Here is a 19,423-nt window from a genome sequence, read left to right as displayed (position 1 = left end):
ATTGTTAGGGTGAAATAGAGTGATTGATATACCACCAAAAAAAAATGAGACTAGACCATCATACCAACCGGAATAAATTCAATAAAGTCGACCACTGGTGCCCTTGTATATGCCAGTTGTGTTGATCTAGAGTTAGGTTTATCGACCACTGGTTCCCTTGTATTTTCCAGTTATGCTGATATTAGTCAGAATGGTATCTCAGTCCATTAGGATAGGTTCATCTTGGCAGAAGCGGCCTTCAGACAGATATGAGAAACAACGTTCACTTTAAACCATCTATTTTTCTCTTTATCAATCTTCTTAATATTTCCATGTTATTGGTTGACTCCGGTTATGATATCTATAAACTATCTGAGTAGAGCTCTGTCACTTATATATGAATTATAGTATGCTGAGTGCAAACTCGTGTACAACAATTGGAATTTCGCATCAGGGTACTTCCTCCTATAGTCAATGTTTGTATGCCAACCAAGGAGATTCTTTAGTGCCTTCCAAGAATCTGCGTAGATAACTAGGGTCTGGAGTAAAGGTTTTGTGGGTACACCTCTGGTAAACTCTCCGGAGACAACACTCTGTCACTAGGGCCACCTAGTGAGTTTTTATTTTCTAGAATAAATTTTCTCGAGGACTAGAAAAATATAATTTTGGGGGTGTGATGAGCGATTAATTCTTACATATTTACTACCCAAAATATATGTTGTTGGTGCTTATTTTGGTATTTATTGTGTTTTTGTAGGTAAATGAATAAAATGAGCTCTTCCATGAAAATCGGCTAAACCTAGGATTCCAAGAAGAAAATATGGACTACGGAGTACAGGGGTCTTGGATACTTTTGGATCTAAATGGGATAGGCCCAATTTAAGTTATTGAAGGAGATGATGGGCTGAAGTTGGTTTAAAAAATTAACTTGCTCGGGCATTTTGGTCTCATGGATTTTAGGATGAAGGACTTAGTGATTAGTTCTCGAACGATTTAGGAGGTATCACGAAAAATGAAAAATCCTACTCAATAATTAATGTACGAGGTATGTCGACATGGTGGAGGAAGAAAGGAAACTAAATATCTTTTGCAACTAAATAAGATTGATTTTGAGCATAATATATACTTCACCACATTAATACATGACATCTGTTTTGGAATAGAGATAATGACAAAATGAGTATTTACCTCGTATATAAGATCAGTATGTGATTGTATAATATTTTCTTTCCCATGAAAAGAAAAGCAAGTGGTCGGACATGTGGCGAGTCTTTATTAGGTGATATTGTGTATTCTTAGACAAGTGTCACACTCCCATTGGAATGACATGTGGAAGAGAATTAAAAGAGGAAGGTTATATTTTGTTGAAATCTATATATTGATGTCGAGAACAGGAAGGGGGATGATTGGAGATCCGGTGAGCCGGTAGCCAGTTTCACAATTTTCTTTTATTTATTCTATTTAGTTTTCTTTGTAATAATGAGGAACTAGAATCTCATGCTGGGATTATGGAGGAAGCATTGTTCCAATAATAAAGTAGTATTTTCTTATTAATTTATTATTGCAATTTCTTTATGATTATTTACACTGAACTATAATTGATTATAAGATTTTGATTAATTAGTTGTGTTCTTTCTTGATGGTGCATGCTTAGCTTAGAGCTCTTGATGTTCCATACTTGCGATTAACAATTAATATTTTGGAAATCTAATATTGGCAATATCTTAGAATCAAATTAAAAGTATCAATTGCATAAATATTGTTGTTAACTGAATCACTTAAAAATTGGTCAATGGTGGAATCCATAGTCTCATTTCTTTCCATAATCTTAAATCTTAAATCAATCTTCACAAGTCCGAGAGAACGACAACCTTCTTACCACTATATAAAAATTCGATTAACTTACTCCAATACACTTTCTAGAGAATCAACCAGACAGTCAGACTCAATCTAGAGTAAAGTATATCAAATAGCTTAATATATCTAACTCTTAATTCAATCCGCAATCAGAAAATAGAAATCTGCGAGACCGATTGAATATAAGAGGAGTTACTTGAATGGTACCAAAGACGAATGTTCAAAAGTCAATCAATGTAAATCAACAACCAAAGGTTGGATACTCTAATTGATTGATCTTAACGCACAACTTGTGATATTTCAATTATATAAAAAAATATAATGCGAAAAAGAAATAACACAGACACCAGAAATTTGTTAACGAGGAAACCGGAAATGCAGAAAAACCCGGGACCTAGTCCAGATTGAACACCACACTGTATTAAGCCGCTACAAACTCTAGTCTACAACCAATTAACTTCGGACTGGACTGTAGTTGAACCCTAATCAATCTCACACTGATTCAATGTACAATTGCGTTCCCTACGTCTCTGATCTCAGCAGGATACTATGCACTTGATTCCCTTAGTTAATCTCACCCACAACCAAGAGTTGCTACGACCCAAAGTCGAAGACTTGATAAACAAATCTGTCTCACACAGAAAAGTCTATAGATTGAATAAATTTATCTCCCACTGAAATACCCAAGAGTTTTTGTTCTGTCTTTTGATAAATCAAGGTGAACATGGACCAATTGATAAACCAGACTTATATTCCCGAAGAACAGCCTAGTATTATCAATCACCTCACAATAATCTTAATCGAATGGCAAAACAAGATATTGTGGAATCACAAACGATGAGACAAAGATGTTTGTGATTACTTTTATCTTGCCTATCGGAGAAATTAATCGCGAGTCAATTATTTCAATTGTACTCAATACGATAGAATCAGGTAAGACCGGAACACGCAACTACAAAGAAAATAGTTGGGTTTGGCTTCACAATCCCAATGAAGTCTTTGAAGTCGTTAACCTACAGGGTCTTGATATAAACCTAAGGTTAGAGGAGAATCGACTCTAGTTATGCAAATAGTAACACACGGGAGGTGTGGGGATTAGGTTTCCCAGTTGCTAGAGTTCTCCTTTATATAGTTTTCAAATCAGGTTTTGCAATCCAAGTTACCTTGGTAACAGAGTATTCAATATTCACCGTTAGATGAAAAACCCGATTCAACCAAGCTAATATCTTTCAACCGTTATATCGAACTTATCTTGTTACACAAATGAAATGTACCCTCATTTAGGTTTATGTAACCATACCTAAACGTGTACACCATGTTGGTTCACAAATAGTTAACCAAGTTAGCCATATGATTACTCTCATATCAACCTTATTCATCTTAACCATAACTAGTTCAAATGGCTCAAATGAAACTATCTAAATAGTTGTTCAATTGCTATATTCTCATAGAATTATACAAGAACACAATTAAAGTAAAATCGGTTTGATTCACTCGAATCATTCATGAACATTATAGCCACTGTTTGCAAAGATTGCATTCTTTATTATATAAATGTTTATATTTAAAACCGATTTTAGAACTTTAACCTTTAAGTATGAAAACGGGTACGCATTCTTGAAATACTCGGACTAATATTGAGTTACGCCAGTACGCAAACGGGTACGCAAACTTTAAATCCCAGCAGAAATTGTTGAACATGAACCTGTACGCCAGCATGCAAACGGGTACGTATACTTAGGTTCCCGGATTTATCAAACCAACATGTACGCAAATGGGTGCGCATACTGTGGTTCCCGGAGATGGATTATATATGTTCAAGAGTGCACAACATGACATATCCAATAATGGTTAAGTGTTCTAAACTCTTATTTCAATCATTGAAACTTTCTTAGAGGATGACAATAACCGTTTTTCACACACTATTAGCATCAAAGCAATTTTCAAGTTATTGAAATAATCAATTATGAAACATTCCAAGACAACACCAAATGATTGTATCTCACAAACCATGTAAGATGTTACTCGGAAATTTTCACATGATATAAGATGAACTTGGTCGAAGTGAAAGCTTGTCAACACATATTTCGAGAAATATGTAAGCGAGTTACACTCAGCTCGAAATCTCAAATGTGTATATAGAAAACTATAACGTAATACGAATTATGTCTCAATATAGGAGATAGAGTAGAAATAGACTTTCCAAGTGATAGATGAGTTTAAGTCTCCACATACCTTTTGTCGATGAAGTTCCACAAGCTCCCCTTAGTAGTTCTTCGTCTTCAAATGATGAACGCCGTGAAAACTAAGCTTAACTACACAATCTATGTCCTAGTCCGAGACATCTATAAATAGGCTAGATATGAAGACTTATAGTTTTGATCACTAACATTGACAAACATGCTTGAGATAGCAACGCATGCGATTTCGACCGAGAAGTGCTCTAACACTACTAATATACGAAAGGAGATTATGGTCCTGCCAATTTGAGTTACCAAAATTTGAAATCACAGCTTCAATGACAGTTTTACAATCACCTTGAATGATGACTTTACTCCAGCTTATACTCTTTATCCACTCCACTGCTTCTAGAAGGGATAGAACTTCCCCTTGTTCAACATCTCTAGCATTTGTCACTTTCACCGTGGCCTCCAGAAATTTCCCTGCACGGTCTCTTAGAATTAGACCAATACCACAAGTTTTAGAGTGCTTGTCAAAAGCTGCGTCAAAGTTTAACTTCAACCAGTTTTGAAGAGGCTTTTCTCATTTTTTTTTTCTTAGTTATTCTGGTCTAATGTCTGCTAGTATAGTTATTCTCTCAACCTAGAATGTTATACTTAGTGCAGAAATTTCTAATGCTCATGATAATGCTGTTGGGATGTAAATTTTTCCCTTCAAAAACTGTTAGACATCTAAACTTCCATATTTACCACATAATTATTGTAGCTAAAAGGATACTTTTCTCTTTTTTAAAAGAGATGCTGCTTTGATCTTGACTCTAATTTTTGATCCACTCTTGCAGGGACTTGAAGTGTTGAAAAGAGTGTGTTTCTTCTGGAAGGATGGTAAACCAAATAACTTGAACCATGTCGCATTGTAGAAAGAGGTGTACATCAGTTTCTGGAACTTGCTTGCAGAATGGAAAAGAATAATCCTCCATTTGAATGTATCTGCCCACTTTGGTTCTTGTTTGTAATATATCTTTTAAGCATCTCCAAAGAAAAAAATTGAGCTTGTAAGGAAGCTTTAGGTGCCATATTTTCATCCAGAGTTTTTGTGCTTCACTGCTTATGTTATATTCATTGACTTCTTGTACCAAAGCTTTATAAGTGAATTTGACAGTGAAAGTACCATTTCTTGTTAAGCTCCAGTTGATGATGTCTCTGGCATTTGTTGGGATTCTTATTTCTTGAATTTTCTTACTCTCAGTACATGACTGAGTTTCTGATTTATATTTTGAATATCCTATTGTTTGAATTCTTGCTTGATTAAACTCTGAACAATATCATTCTCTCCTGAGTGTTGAGAAGCATTTGAGAGCTGTGTGTGAGGGATATTTGCAATCCAGTTATGTTTCCAAATTTTGATCTTGGTTCCATCTCCAACATACCACACATAATACTTCTTAACAATATGAAAGACTTTATAAATGCTCTTCCATATCCATGAGCCTTGTGTTGTAACTTCATCACACAGAGGGTCTTTGTTATGGAAGTATTTAGCCTTCGGAATTCTAGCACAAAGAGAGTTTTCAGCTGTAATCATCCTCCAAGCCAACTTTTCAAGTATAGCATCATTAAATTTTGTGGTATTTTTGAATCCCCTACCACCCAATCTTTTTGGTTTACACACAGAACCCCATGAGATTGGATTCATTCTTTTCTTGTTATCAGCTCTCCACCAGTATCTTCTTTGAATTCTGTCAATGGACTCAGTTACATGTTTTGGCATTTTAAAGCAACCCATTTGGTAGTTATCCATGGTGCCTAGCAGAGACTGCACTTGAGTTGATCTGCCATCTTGATCAATGATGTTTCCTTGCCAAGTACTTAACCTGCTTTGCACTTTTTCTTCTATTGGCTTAAAGCTCTCCCTTTTGTTTTTACCTAGGAAGAGGGGAAGCCCAAGATATTTTTCATTCCCCCATTATCTTCATTTGAAGTAAATTTGTAAGATGATGAGCTATCTGAGGTTGCATGTGCTTGTTGAAAAATACACTTGATTTGTTGAAATTTATAACTTGTCCAGATGCAGCACTGAATTTGTTGATGATATGTAGCAGGTTCCTTATTTCTTGATCTTTGCCTTTGCAAAATAGAAGGCAATCATCTGCAAAGAGCAGATGATTAATGCTTGGGATGTATTTTCTTGGTTTGATGCCTTGAATTTTCTTTATACTTTCATCTTTGCATAACATTCTAGAGAACCCTTCCATGCAGAGAATTAATAAATATGGAGATATTGGGTCACCTTGACGTAGCCATCTTGTTGGAGTGAAAGGTTGACAAGAAGAACCATTGAGAAGAATAGACACTTATGTTGTTCCAATACATTGGTTGATCATTTGTTGAAGAAACCAAGTTGCTTCATTATATCCATTAAGAATTTTCATTCAATTATGTCGTAAGCTTTCGACATATCCAACTTAATACCAACTTCTCCAAATTTATTTCTACTTTTCTTCATGTGATCAACAATTTCATGTGCAATTATTGTATTATCTGAGATGTATCTATTTGGGACATAGGCTGCTTGAAATGGGGAGACTATTTTATCTAGGATAGGTTTGATTCTATTGGCAAGAATTTTTGATATTATTTTGTAATTTATGTTGCACAGGCTAATGGGTCTGTAATATGATGGGTCTTGAGGGCATTCAACTTTTGGTATAAGTATTTGAAAGGTATAATTGAGTTCTTTAAGGAGATATACATTTCTAAAAAAACAATTGTGTCATAAGAGTAATGTCATTACCTACTATGTTCCAGCATTGTTGGTAGAATCCTGCCTGAAAGCCATCTGGTCCTGGTGCAACCCAAGATTTTATTTGTAAGATAGTATTTTTGATTTCATACATGTCTGGAACTTTTGTTAATCTAGCATTATATTCTTCATTTATACATGGGTTGATGAGGCTTAGTATTTCTTCATCTCTTTGTGGATTTGAGGAAGTACTGATGCAACTGAAATGGTTGTTGAGGGGTTGCTCTATTTCTTTTCTATTTGAATTCCACAGACCCATGTCATCTCTGAGGGAATCAATATGGTTTCTTCTTTTCCTGTAGTTGGCCCTTGAGTGAAAATACTTGGTATTTCTTCTCTCTTTTTTCAACAAACTCTCTCTTGAATTTTGGTACTTCATGTCGGAATCCACTTTGTACCACTGTCTGAGCTCCTTTTGTAGATTCTCCATAGTGTTGTTGTTGTTGTTGTTAAGACCCTGATTAGCTTGAGCTTCTTGAATTTTCTTCTCCACCTCCTTGATGTGTTGGTGTACATTTCCAAAGACTTCATAATTTCATCTTTTGATTTCTTTTTTAGTGGCTTTCAACTTTGAGACAGTTTGATAAGTAGCAGAGCCTTGTTGTGGTTGTCTCCAAGTTTTTCAATAACTTCTTTACATGGATCTTGTTGTATCCAGTTTTCACAGACCCTGAATGGTTGTTTGAAGTTTTTTTCTGCTGGGTTTGTGTGCATTAATATGGGAGTATGCTCTGAACCAAAAGCAGTAAGATTGTAGGTTGTTGCTGCAGGAAAAGTATCATGCCATCTTGTATTTTCCATTGCTCTGTCTAACTTTGCCTCCACCAATTTTTCATTTTGTCTATGATTGCTCCAAGTATATGGGTACCCTAAGAATTTGACCTCCAATAAATCAATCTGAAGTAGCCAGACTTGGATGTGTTTATTGATGCTTGATTGTCCGTGATTTTCCTTTGAGTTCTTCTCTTGAGGATTTATTGTGATATTTAGATCTCCTATTAACATCTATGGAATTTTCTTGTTTTGGCTTCTTGCTGCAATTGACTCCCATAACTCCTTCTTTTCTTGGTATCTTGGACTTCCACACAAGCAAGTGAGCCACCATTGAGAATTTAGAGGACCAGCAGTGACCATGACTTCTATCTGATTTCTCTGCTCATTTATTAACTGAATTCCCATATCATCTTTCCATAGAAGAGCAATTCCACCAGAAAAAACAATAGATGACTGTGACCAATAGTTAGTAAATCCAAAGTGTCTTATGAAAGAGTTAGTTTTTGTATTATTTGTTTTGGTTTCTGAAATGAAAATAATATCTGGGTCATTACTTCGAATGCAATGTATTAGATGGTCTCTAGTATCTTTCTGGCCAATGCCTTGGAAATTCCAAGCTAGAATTTTCATTTGTGCAAAAATTTTATTTAAGTAGTTAACTGGAATAAGATAAAAACTATGAATGTAGAAAATTTGTATAAATTGATTTAAATGGAAAAATTGTGCTTGCAGAGTAATTTGAGAGAAAATGAAAGTGGTTACCTGATCTTCTTTCCCTGCTTGTTGATGGTACTCAGTAATAGCATTGCAGTGAAGGTCTCAATACCCTCCTATATCATGATTCAGCTCCTAAATATCTTGGACATTCTGGTATACACTATTCTCATCTTGACTGTCAACATCCATTTATATAGGATTGTCAAAATTGATTGCTCTTCAAACATTTTCTCGAACTCTTTTTCCTCTTATCTGATTAAAACCTTCACCCATCTCAGAATGACTACCATCTTCCTCAGTGAACACAACAGTAACATGATAGTCGTCTGATGGTCTTTGGAATGGGACTTTGTTGCCTGCAGCAGCTTTCTTCTTGGAGATTTTCCTGTTAATGGTTATTGGAGAACCATCTCCATACTTTGGGTTCATTGCCATAACATCCTGAATGGACAAATTGGTTTGTCCAAATTTGAAGAGAGCTTTGTCAGCTAGAGCTTTGACAAAGTTTGCTTTCCTTTTACACTCATTTTCACCATGGTCTAGATCAAAACAAGATGGACAAAGGTTGTTTTTGGTAATAAAATGGGATCCATTGAGTGTAGCCAGCACCATTCTCCGTTAGTATCCCTCTGATTAAAGATGTTTTGACATTGATTTTTATGTTAGCACTTACATCATTTGAGTCCACTGGATTTCCATCTTCAGGGTCGAGAGCTATGACTTCGCCCAAATTTTTTGCAAATTTGAACATTGTTTCTTCTTCGAAGAGCTATGGTGGTAAATCTTTGAAATCTAACCAGAATTCTTGAGTGCTGAAATCCATCTTTAGTATTTGTACAAAAGAGTTGTATGGCTTGACCATAAAGAGACATCCATTCACATACCATGGAGCATTTTCAAGAACCCAGTTCACTTGATCCCAATTAGAGAATCTGACAATGAAATGATTTGGTGAAGGGTTTCTTATCTGGATTTTCTTGATTTTTTTAGCCCAAAGGTTTTTGAGGTGGAATTCCAAGTTTTATGTCTTCAGAGGTTCTTCAGCAAGAAGCTTCTCAATAATGCTAGTCGCCCATTTTGAGATTCCTTTATCTAGGTTGACACTGGAGTAAACAAAAGTTTGGCGAATTTCCTCTGACCCAGGGTTGTTGAGATTTGTTGCCATCAGTTGCTCTTCAACGTACTTCAAGTCTCCAATTGGATCCATAGTTTTGAGAGCTGAGTGAAGTTCTGGTATTTGGTTTAGTATTGAAGTTATTGTTATGATTGTAGTTATGACTTTAATCTTCTCCTTTTTATAGATCGATTCCATGGATTTGAATTGAGTCGTGTTGAATATGTCATAATATTATTTACACTTATCAACCAACAAGAAGGGGTACCAGATTTTTGTGCTTCAACAGAGTAACGAGAATCGAGTCCAAAGATAGTTTTCTCCGCCATGTCTTGAACTTAGCTGAACCTTGGAAAAACAACAACCTTTAAGGGGACAACCTTTAGCAATGACTACTTTGCACCATCACAAGGAAACAATAACCATGTGAAACCTTAACACCTACAAGCCATAAAATCAAACCAGAAGGGTAAAATCGAAACTCAAGAGCTTTAGTTCAACTTAAATCACTGACATGCAAAATCTCGATTCAGGTAAAAAAACCAATTTAAGACATGAAGAACAAAAATCGAGATTCAGACAGAAAACTAAGAAACTAAAAAAGTTAAAGCTGAATTAAAGCTAAGAAATAGACAAGAACAATAAAAGAGGAAATGGGTAGTTGCAGAAATCACAGATTCATTAATGGCAAATTGAGAGATTTGAGTTAGACTTTCCTTGACTGAGTTGATGTGCTATCCAAACACGCTATTAATAGACCGACTAACATTCAAATTCGCTTTGACATGTTTTTCCATCCCAGAATTACTTTTCTTCTGGAGTTCATTTTAGGTGGAACCGCGTAAATATGACGCATGTGGATATTCCGGGTTGCCTACGACTGATTTACATCCAACTTAAAACAAATTTGCTCCTTTCCAGGAAAGACTTCCAGAGGAATGTTTTTTATTTTAAGGGTAAACTTGTAGATGCCAAAAATCTATCATAACAACCGTCCTGGGGTGTAATTGGTATGAAGATCCCAGTTCTTAGTGGTGAATGCTTCAAGGCAAAGTACTGAGAATTGTGAAATGAAGAAATGACAGCAAAACTTAAACACTCGGGCAAAATGGTAACGCAACATAACATTCAACCATAGTTATTTCAATCTTTCTCATTCTCTTTTGTTCATAATAACAATACAATGACTAGAACATCCGACTTTTATTGAAACCAAAACATAATAAAGAATCGTGTATTGCCGCTGAGAGACGTGGAACACTAACCCAACTAATGCACTACCCACTCTAACTTGATTTCCATTGATGATCTTTTTACAAATTTGTCTTGGGTTTACCACCTGGAGGAATACGTCTACTCACTGATCGCATTGTAACAAACTCTTCAGCAGCAGAAGGGTGGATGCCCACCTGTGTAGAGAATTAAAAACCTGTTTTAGAATCTCAACAGAATAACAAGTAGCGTTCGGTTTTAAATAAGTACAATCTGTCAGATATGAGCTATGGTCAATTATTATAAGTTTCAAAAACCCTGATGCAAGCCTGTTTAGACAACTTTTGAATTGAGGGATTTGGCTTACCGTGCTGTCAAATATTGCCTTGGTGGCTCCACATTTCAATGCAACAGCAATGCCCTATAAAGATGCCCAAAACACAATTAAGTTAACATAAAAGAGATTGGTTAAAAACACTGAAAAACTAAAATTACATAGAACTGATAGATTGTTGTCCCTTGGACGAATTTATAACTTAAAATGAAAGCTAAATGAGAAGGCGTAGATTCATGGAAGGCAAGAAATTGCATGAATTCTCTATTATGTATAGGAAAAAAGATATGAATTTCTCATTAGAAATTAGTAGTCATTTACAGGCACAAACTTTGAAGGTGTGCACGGATTATACCTGCATAATTTCAGCTGCATCTGGGCCGCACATGGATGCCCCAAGAACTTTATCGGTATCATCATCAACAATCAGTTTCATCATGGACTTCTCTTGCCTCCTAAATAAACAACACGAAAAAGACAAATGATGCATAAGCACTGAAGCTGAAAAATGATCCCAAAAGAATAAATATAAACGACCATCATTGGCAGAAGAAACCTTTCCTATTTAGGGGGTCCAACTTAAACGAGAACGATGTTTTACAGAAACATCATGCTTACCCCGAAATAGTATTCTTCATGGGTTTGAATGTTGATGTGAAAACCAACGTATCACTCTTGGCCTGCTCCACAGCCTGTTGCTCAGTGAGTCCAACTGTAGAAAGAGGTGGTATACTGCCAAACAGAAAAAAAAAATGAAGTTTTAGCACTGCAGCCAATCAAAAATAACAATGAAGTGCTATTGAGGCGGACTGGCTAGTAACACACAGGCATAAACTAACAGAAAATAGAAGAATAGAAGGATAGAAAATCAAACTAGACGTTAATAAATCGAGTCTAAGGCTAGAAGCCAAATTACTCTTTGATAATCTGTCAATTATTTTCTTAAACAATAATAAAAGTTTTTCTCTAAAAGAAATTCAAGGAAAGAAACATGAAACTAACTAGACTGACCAAAACGCCCTCTATAGGAGCTAATAAGTAAGAACTAAGAAACAAAACTAACTAAATAATAATCCCAAGATGCTCCGGCATCAGCTATTTTGAGCCAAAAATTATTAGCGGGAAGTAATGCATCGATAATCAAAGAGGTCTCTATGAAATCTGCATCATGTCAGCAATTTCTCTGTTTTTACATGGCAAAACAACCTAAGACGATAGTGAATGAAGATTTTACCTTTAAGTAATTAGTGGAAAAGCTTCTTTGAGAGATTTGTTTCCAGGGATTGCAATTTTTTATGTCTACCGTGTACTTAATTTTCCTATTCTTGCTTTGAGGGAACAAATCATAACCATCCAAAAGATTTTTCAGCATCATATAGACAGTAATATTTTTTGTACACTCTGTGATTCTGTAAATGAAGTGAGAAAATAAGGACTGACATTTATAATAGATATAAAGCACTCAACACGAAGTTTCTCCGTTCATACCAGTTCAAAAGAATTCTTCTAAATTAGACTTCTTATCAAAGATAGATATCCTAGGAAAACTCTGAATTGAAAGTTGAGATTGTTGTCATGAACAAGCAGATGCAATAGCCAATAAGATCAATAACTTACCAAAACACAGCACAAGGCACATCTCTGTAATCTGGCTTACTAGGTTCTTTCCCGAAAACAGTTTTCTGCAGGAAATGCAAAAGAAACAGAACCTTAGATCACTATGACATTCAAAAAAAAATTTGTTTTGTTTCTTAAGTAAATATCATCATGACATAAAAGTTATCCTTCTCTAAATAGGAAAAAAAAATGAAAAAAGAAAAGGCATGCTGAGTAACAATCAATATACCGAAAAGCATGATCCCTCCATTAAAGCAACGGGTGTAAGATTGATGCGGTTTGTGACATCACCGACAGCCCATATGCTAGGGATGTTGGTGCCAGAGAACTCATCAACCTGGAAGAACATTTGATCAATAAAAATTTGTGAACGGAGGTAATTCAAGAGTGATTAACCATGTATCTAGACTCTAGATTATGGTCTATATGATGTTCGCCGAACAGTGCACCTAAGATTCTAAATTATTAACATAATAGCTCAAAGGAAACTCCCCAGGCCATTAATTCTCCAAGAATCTGTAACCTACTTAAAACTAGCACTACATGCAGAATCAAACAACAAATAAAACAAATGGTAACCTTCACAGCTCCAGTTCGATCAAGCTCCACACCCACAGCTTCCAAATTCAACCTCTTTGTATTTGGTATACGACCTGCAATATAAAAAATTGAGAACAAATACATATTGAAAATTAATGTAATAGATGCCTTGCATACATAATAATATCACAAGTTATAAGCATGAGCGGGAGCCATGCTAATATGAGAACTAAGCTGCACATTACCGGTGGCAAACAGTACCACATCAGCGATTAATTCTTTCCCATGGTCTGTGATCACCTTTATTCCATCATCAGTTTTAATCAACTGCATGAAACAAAAATCATGTATTAATCCAAAAGATTTGTATGCACTTCTATTCCGTCCACTTCCATCAATTAATCCCCAGCATTTGTTTGGAACTTCAAACCAATAATGTGATGAAAGCAATGCCTTGCCAGATATATCAAGATAATTAACACAAAAAAAAAACGGTGACAAAGGGTCCAGAATACCTCGGTAAGGTTTTCAGCTGGGTGCAAATTAATTCCCCTGCCTTTCAGATTTTCTGCAACAAGCTCCCTCATTTCATCATCAAATCCTCTATAATTAAGAAACAAAAGTATGATGAGAGAAGCACCAAAGCATCGTAGACAATCATAGAGATGACAAAAATTGTCTGTTAACTTCGTTTTATTTTTTGGGTGCATTTCAAATTGATCAGAAACAGGGAACCAAAGAAAAGATAAGGACGTATCGGACAGAATACAACCTTAATGGCAGTTCTTTTCTGAAGAAAAGATCTACAGTAGAACCCATTCCACGCCATATTGAAGCAAACTCAACGGCAATGTATCTATGTCGAAAAAGAAAAGGAAAAATTTCATCAGCCTATGACATACAAAACAATTTAACTATACCAAGTTGTCGTAAATATCTAAGATAATAGATGGTGGCTTACCCTCCCCCTAATACCACAACCCTCTTGGGCAATTCATCCAAGCTAAGAGCCTCGTCAGACGTGATACCCAGCTCCTAAAAGTCGTGTCACTCATGAGATTAAAAAGGAAACAAGAATAGAGAAAGAAAACATGGTAGGGAAAAGATCGACAAGACTATGATCAAATGGTTCCCTTCGCAGGCACTACAAATGTTTTATCTACCAAAACAATAACATAAGATCCATATAGAAATATATACCTTCCCAGGAATATTAGGACGCTGAGCCCTGCCACCAGTTGCTACCAATATATGTTTTGCAGAAAAGTTCAGTTTTGTCCCATCAATTTGGGTCAACTCAACTTCATGGGGACCAACTACCTTCCCTTCACCTTCGTACATTTTAACCCCAGCATTTGACAATAACCGTTTGTAAATCCCATTTAATCTGACTATTTCTTGCGTCTACAGTATAAGAAAACAAACATATTAGATAATTGCTAAAAAGAGGTAACTGCCCTGTGCAAAAATGAAGCAGACTATTATGTCAAGGACTAATAAAGGTTATGTCCATCAGATAATGGTTCTCAGAGAAAACTGACGAGTTTGGGCCAACACTAACCTTGTTTTCCAAGAGCTTTTTCCAGTTATAGTTAGGTTTCTCATTCAGTTCCCATCCATAATTTTGTGCATCCTGCATAACAAAATATGATTAACTAGACATTTAGCGCCTACCGTGCAGAGTATGGATCAAAACAAATAGTAGTTCCTAATGCAAGTAGCATCTAACCTCAAATTCGCCAGCAAAAGATGCTCCATACACCAATATCTTTTTAGGAACACAACCTCGGATAACACATCTGCAATTTAATTTAACAAAAGCATGAGAATATATATATATACATTTTTGACAAGATACGACTTGATAAAAGAAATAAAACCATGGAAGCTTAAACAATACAACTTACGTTCCGCCAACTCCACCAATGGTTTCGGAACTGATAGGGTGAAATGGAAGCTCACAGATTGCAACCTTGCAACATAATTTCAACATAAATTTTGCTTATCAAACCTAATAGAGAAGTTATTTAACAAACACCATCTACATGTAAGGTCAAAACCTGTAGATAATTTCAAAGGAAATTTTCACAACCATATACAATTCAGACTGCAACCAATTATCCAACAATCACACAACAGCTTACAGTTGAAATTAATTTTACTGACCTTAGCTCCATAACCAGCTGAAGTTCTAGAAGCACGAACACCACCACTACCAGCACCAATAACAAACAGATCATAGTCATATTCCTCCTGTTCGTTAGAGTTGTTCACTTCTCCATCGATTAGCATCTTTCTCGACATGATTTCACAACCAAATCAAAATTCTATAACCTAATTTCGATGATACAACACAAATTTAAAGGAAGACTTGCTTTACTTTCCCTAATTAAAAAATATCTTTTTTCCGTCTAATTTCAGATCGGGTTAAAAAATACTATCACTTAGAATTGGGAAGAGAGGGAATAAGATATTAAGTGTGGATGAATCGGGACTAGTTTAAGAATGTATTCATTTTTTAGGGTCTTTGACAGAATTAAATGTATTTTGAAAGGAGTGTATTGAGTGTAATAAAAAAATATTCCTTTTTAATACTTATGGTAGGAACAAGAAACACGTTTCTACGACATTTTGGTCAACGCTATAAATATCGACTATGCCAATATGGTCAAAGAAATTATGCTGACTATACCAATTTTTCAGGTAGAGATTTTGATTTTATACAGTCCGCGGAGTCGTGAGGATTATCCCATTGGGTCCGGATGAACCTATTTTTGGCTTCCAAATTAAAGAAAGTTGGCCCGAATAGGATTCCAAGGCTCAGAAGGAATCCTAGATTCTAAAAGAGAACGTTCTTACAATACAAGGAGATAAGGGCAATTCCTTTGACAATGGTCAAATGAAAATTTTTGTTGAGCCAGGTGGAACCAAATTGGTTTTTCCACTATGCTAAAAGCACTTAGCGTTTGATAATCAAGTCAGCAAACTTCAGACATACATTGGCATTGGAAGGAAAAATGCAGGCGTTGGAGACAGAAACGTTGGCGTTGAAGACAACAACGCGGGCGCTAGAGACAAAAACGCCAACGGTCGATTTTCCAACGCCCATATTTCCAACGGTAGTATTTTTCAAACCTATAAATTGCTTCAACTGAACTCATTTTCAGTCATACCACTACTATTTCCTTCTTCTAAAACTCTTCTGAATCAAAAAATTTTGATAGAATATGAGCGGCATTTTAAGAAAAGCGGTCAATAGTGTAAAGAAGAAAAGAGATCGAAGAAATGAACCGGCACCGCGGCCTACCACAGATGTAGATTTTTCTCAAAATCGGGAAGCAAAGTTTGCTTCCCCGAGTGTCGTTGTTGCTCCATCATTAGTCTAAGGTCATGTGTCGGGGCATTAAGATCGGTCTGAGGATTATTTTAGAATGAGAGGTGGATTTTCATATTTACATGTTGTTTATGCAGTTTTACCCCCTCAAATCTGACAAAGGGTTGACAGATATCCCTGGCGTGCGCTTTATAGTGTGAAGCCTAGAAGACACAACAACGGAATTCCGAAAATAGTGGTAGAAAGGTGGTGGGCGACGACGCACACATTCCATTTTTTGGATTTTGAAATTCGTAAGCTTGTTTAACTTAACTTAAATTATTTTTTTTTAAATAATTATTAAATAATCAAAAGAGTTAATCATAGTTGATATTATACTTGTAATAGGAATTATGCCCCTTGATTTGTGTTTCATTTGTGGGATCCCAAGTGGAATGGTAGACCCGCCACCATTCAACCAACGCGAATGGATATCAAATAGTAAATGGGAGAGGCTTTTATAGAATCAGAACTACGTGAAGATTATAAACAATTGAAAGGAGGTAGGATTAGATGTTCAGCGTTGAAGTTTTTCCTTCTCCAACCCAGAAACCCACAACATGTAGATGACTATCCTAAACTCGAAAGGATGTTTATCTTATGGGTACTAGGTCAGACATTCTTTCCAAATTCAACTTTTGTTGCTCGTGTTGGTTGGCTTCAAGCGTTAGAAGATCTTGACAAAACACCAAATTACGACTGGGGATCTGCAATTTTAGCAGAATTTTACTGTAGGCTGGATCAAGCGTCCATTGGCTGAGATAACTTCACTGGTTTCTGGGGAATCATAGAGGTAATATCAAAATTATTATTTTTAAATTTAAATAATTTTTATGAGTAAATGTAGATCAAGTCAAAATACTAAAATTATGGAGTAATTTGCAGTATTGGTGGTATACTTACTTCTGTGTTAGTAAACCTATCCTTAAATACGATACATATAGATTTCCAATGTTGGATATGTACATCTCGACCAACTTGGCGAAGGAAACTGGCAGCAACATCTCGGGTTCCAGTTTTGTTCAGGGTTTCATCAAATGACTCGGAGCCACAACAACGTCGTTGTTCACCCTTACATTGATTTTCCTCAGTATGGTGCTGCCGTTGGACAACATATTCTTGATTATTCTCTGCATAGAATTGTTCACTTCTCGATCGATTAGCATCTTTCTCGACATGATTTCATAACCAAATCAAAATTCTACAACCTAATTTCGATGATACAACACAAATTTAAAGAAAGACTTGCTTTACTTTCCCTAATTAAAAAATATCTTTTTTCCGTCTAATTTCAGATCGGGTTAAAAAATATCACTAAGAATTGGAAAGAGAATAAAGACCCGTAAACGTGATAATAATTGTGGACGAACGGGAACTTAATTTACTATCGTATTCATTTTTAAGGGTCTTTTTCAGAATTAAATGTATTTTGAAAGGAGTGTAACGAGTGTAATAAAAAGAATTCCTCTTTAACTGCTGGTTTCGAAAAGATAGTTTTCTTTTTTTTTCTTTTTCTTTTCCACTGAAAATAAGGGTCTACAAGTAACTAGATGGAAGTTTAGCGATAAGCTGGGCTCCAACACTTTTTTCTATGACTATTCCTAATCTATGAAAGAAGCTACATTTCCTAGCATTAACATCAAATCTGGATAAGTGATTACTAAGCCTTTTCAAGAAATCCACCGTTTCATTGCAAAGTTCACCAAAAGTAGTAAAGGCTAAAGTGCTGAAGTTGTAACCTTGGGCTAAGAATTTTTCCAAATATTTCTTATTCTTGCGTTTAATTGCTCTATTCAGTGCTAACCAGGGACGAAATGTGTGCACCCCTCCACCGGTGAATGTTGATACATCGGTGACATCTAAACACTTGTCACGCCCGTTGTCCCAGTTGAGGACTAAAATATCAGCCGGGCGGAGAGCCCCCCCATCATCTTCCAAGAAACCTAGTTAAACTTATTTTCGAGCCGCCACCCCTGCACGAAAACACATATCTGCAAACGTGTCACGAACGACGTCGTGTCGAAATTTGATGCCTACCTCGTGTGCGTAGTGTAAGGCGTGATCTCCATAACTGTCCATATCTCTTTTGCAAAAATCACATAGGCTACCTTCGACAAAAAGAGGTATACCAAGGCTATACCGTAAGACTTACCAAAATTGTTGAGCACTGACTCTATGGTTGAGCCCCTCGATTGGAATAGCCTTAAGGTAGTCTTGTGCATGGTTATCTTTATTGCATTTCCAAAGAGCACAGTCACGAGTGGACATGGAAAATTTATCCGGCAACTCCTTCATGACGACATGAAAGTAATTCACTGCCAAGGTCTTCATGGGAAGGGGGGCAGTAATCTGGATGTTAACGTCGGGACCACATATGATGGAGAAAAGATATATGGCTTGCTGCATGTTGTGATTAGGGCCCTGTAATTGAGTGTTACGAAGGATGTTGATTTGAAGGGGTTGAGTCTGTATGCAAGACGCCAAGTAGCAGTGGTTCATTGCATCTGCCATGAAGTAGATACCTAAAACACCAAAACTAAGTGGTAGAGAAGACATACGGTACTACAACAACCTCATACCAGGCCCGTCATTAGTAACAATACGCCGCAGATGTAGCGACAGGTGAGCATCAAAAATATCTTGAGCATCAATGACATAATCTGGCCTGGTAGTTCTCATAGAGAAATAAAGTCGAGAGACTCCAGCACAACTACGCAACAATAACAATTCTCTTTCGGGATCATCTAGCTTCCTTACATCATCCATTAAATTGTTTGCTTTGACCACTTTATCCTTGATCAAGATGCTGCAGAACTCATGGTCCCTAAAAATTTTACCCCCTTGGTTGGTCTGCTAATTTGGGCAGAAAATACGTCCCTGTCATGACAGCGTATATCCATCGTAGGACAGAAGATCTATGTCT

At 36.2% G+C, this 19,423-nt stretch overlaps 2 protein-coding genes across 2 annotated transcripts; both read right to left on the bottom strand.

Annotated features, from left to right (window-relative positions):
• Positions 1–5,301: 5,301 nt before the first annotated feature.
• On the bottom strand, positions 5,302–5,817 carry LOC113280427 (uncharacterized mitochondrial protein AtMg00310-like). The gene has a single exon (XM_026529049.1). It carries the CDS (start codon positions 5,815–5,817, stop codon positions 5,302–5,304), a length of 516 nt encoding a protein of 171 aa, XP_026384834.1.
• Positions 5,818–10,515: 4,698 nt separating this feature from the next.
• LOC113284112 (glutathione reductase, chloroplastic-like) lies at positions 10,516–15,584 on the bottom strand. The gene is made up of 16 exons (XM_026533525.1): positions 15,294–15,584; positions 15,035–15,099; positions 14,857–14,926; positions 14,689–14,760; positions 14,328–14,531; positions 14,089–14,162; positions 13,900–13,983; positions 13,643–13,730; positions 13,373–13,454; positions 13,167–13,240; positions 12,817–12,924; positions 12,588–12,652; positions 11,589–11,702; positions 11,326–11,425; positions 11,004–11,057; positions 10,516–10,833 (listed from the first exon to the last, which is right to left on the bottom strand). Exons 1-16 carry the CDS (start codon positions 15,429–15,431, stop codon positions 10,738–10,740), a joined length of 1,488 nt encoding a protein of 495 aa, XP_026389310.1. The 5' UTR covers positions 15,432–15,584; the 3' UTR covers positions 10,516–10,737.
• Positions 15,585–19,423: the final 3,839 nt, after the last annotated feature.

Source organism: Papaver somniferum, chromosome 5 (assembly GCF_003573695.1).
Source record: "Papaver somniferum cultivar HN1 chromosome 5, ASM357369v1, whole genome shotgun sequence".
Classification (NCBI taxonomy): domain Eukaryota; kingdom Viridiplantae; phylum Streptophyta; class Magnoliopsida; order Ranunculales; family Papaveraceae; genus Papaver; species Papaver somniferum.
The sequence above is the reverse complement of the archived record's forward strand: the minus strand, read 5'-3'. Positions and strand labels throughout refer to the sequence as shown.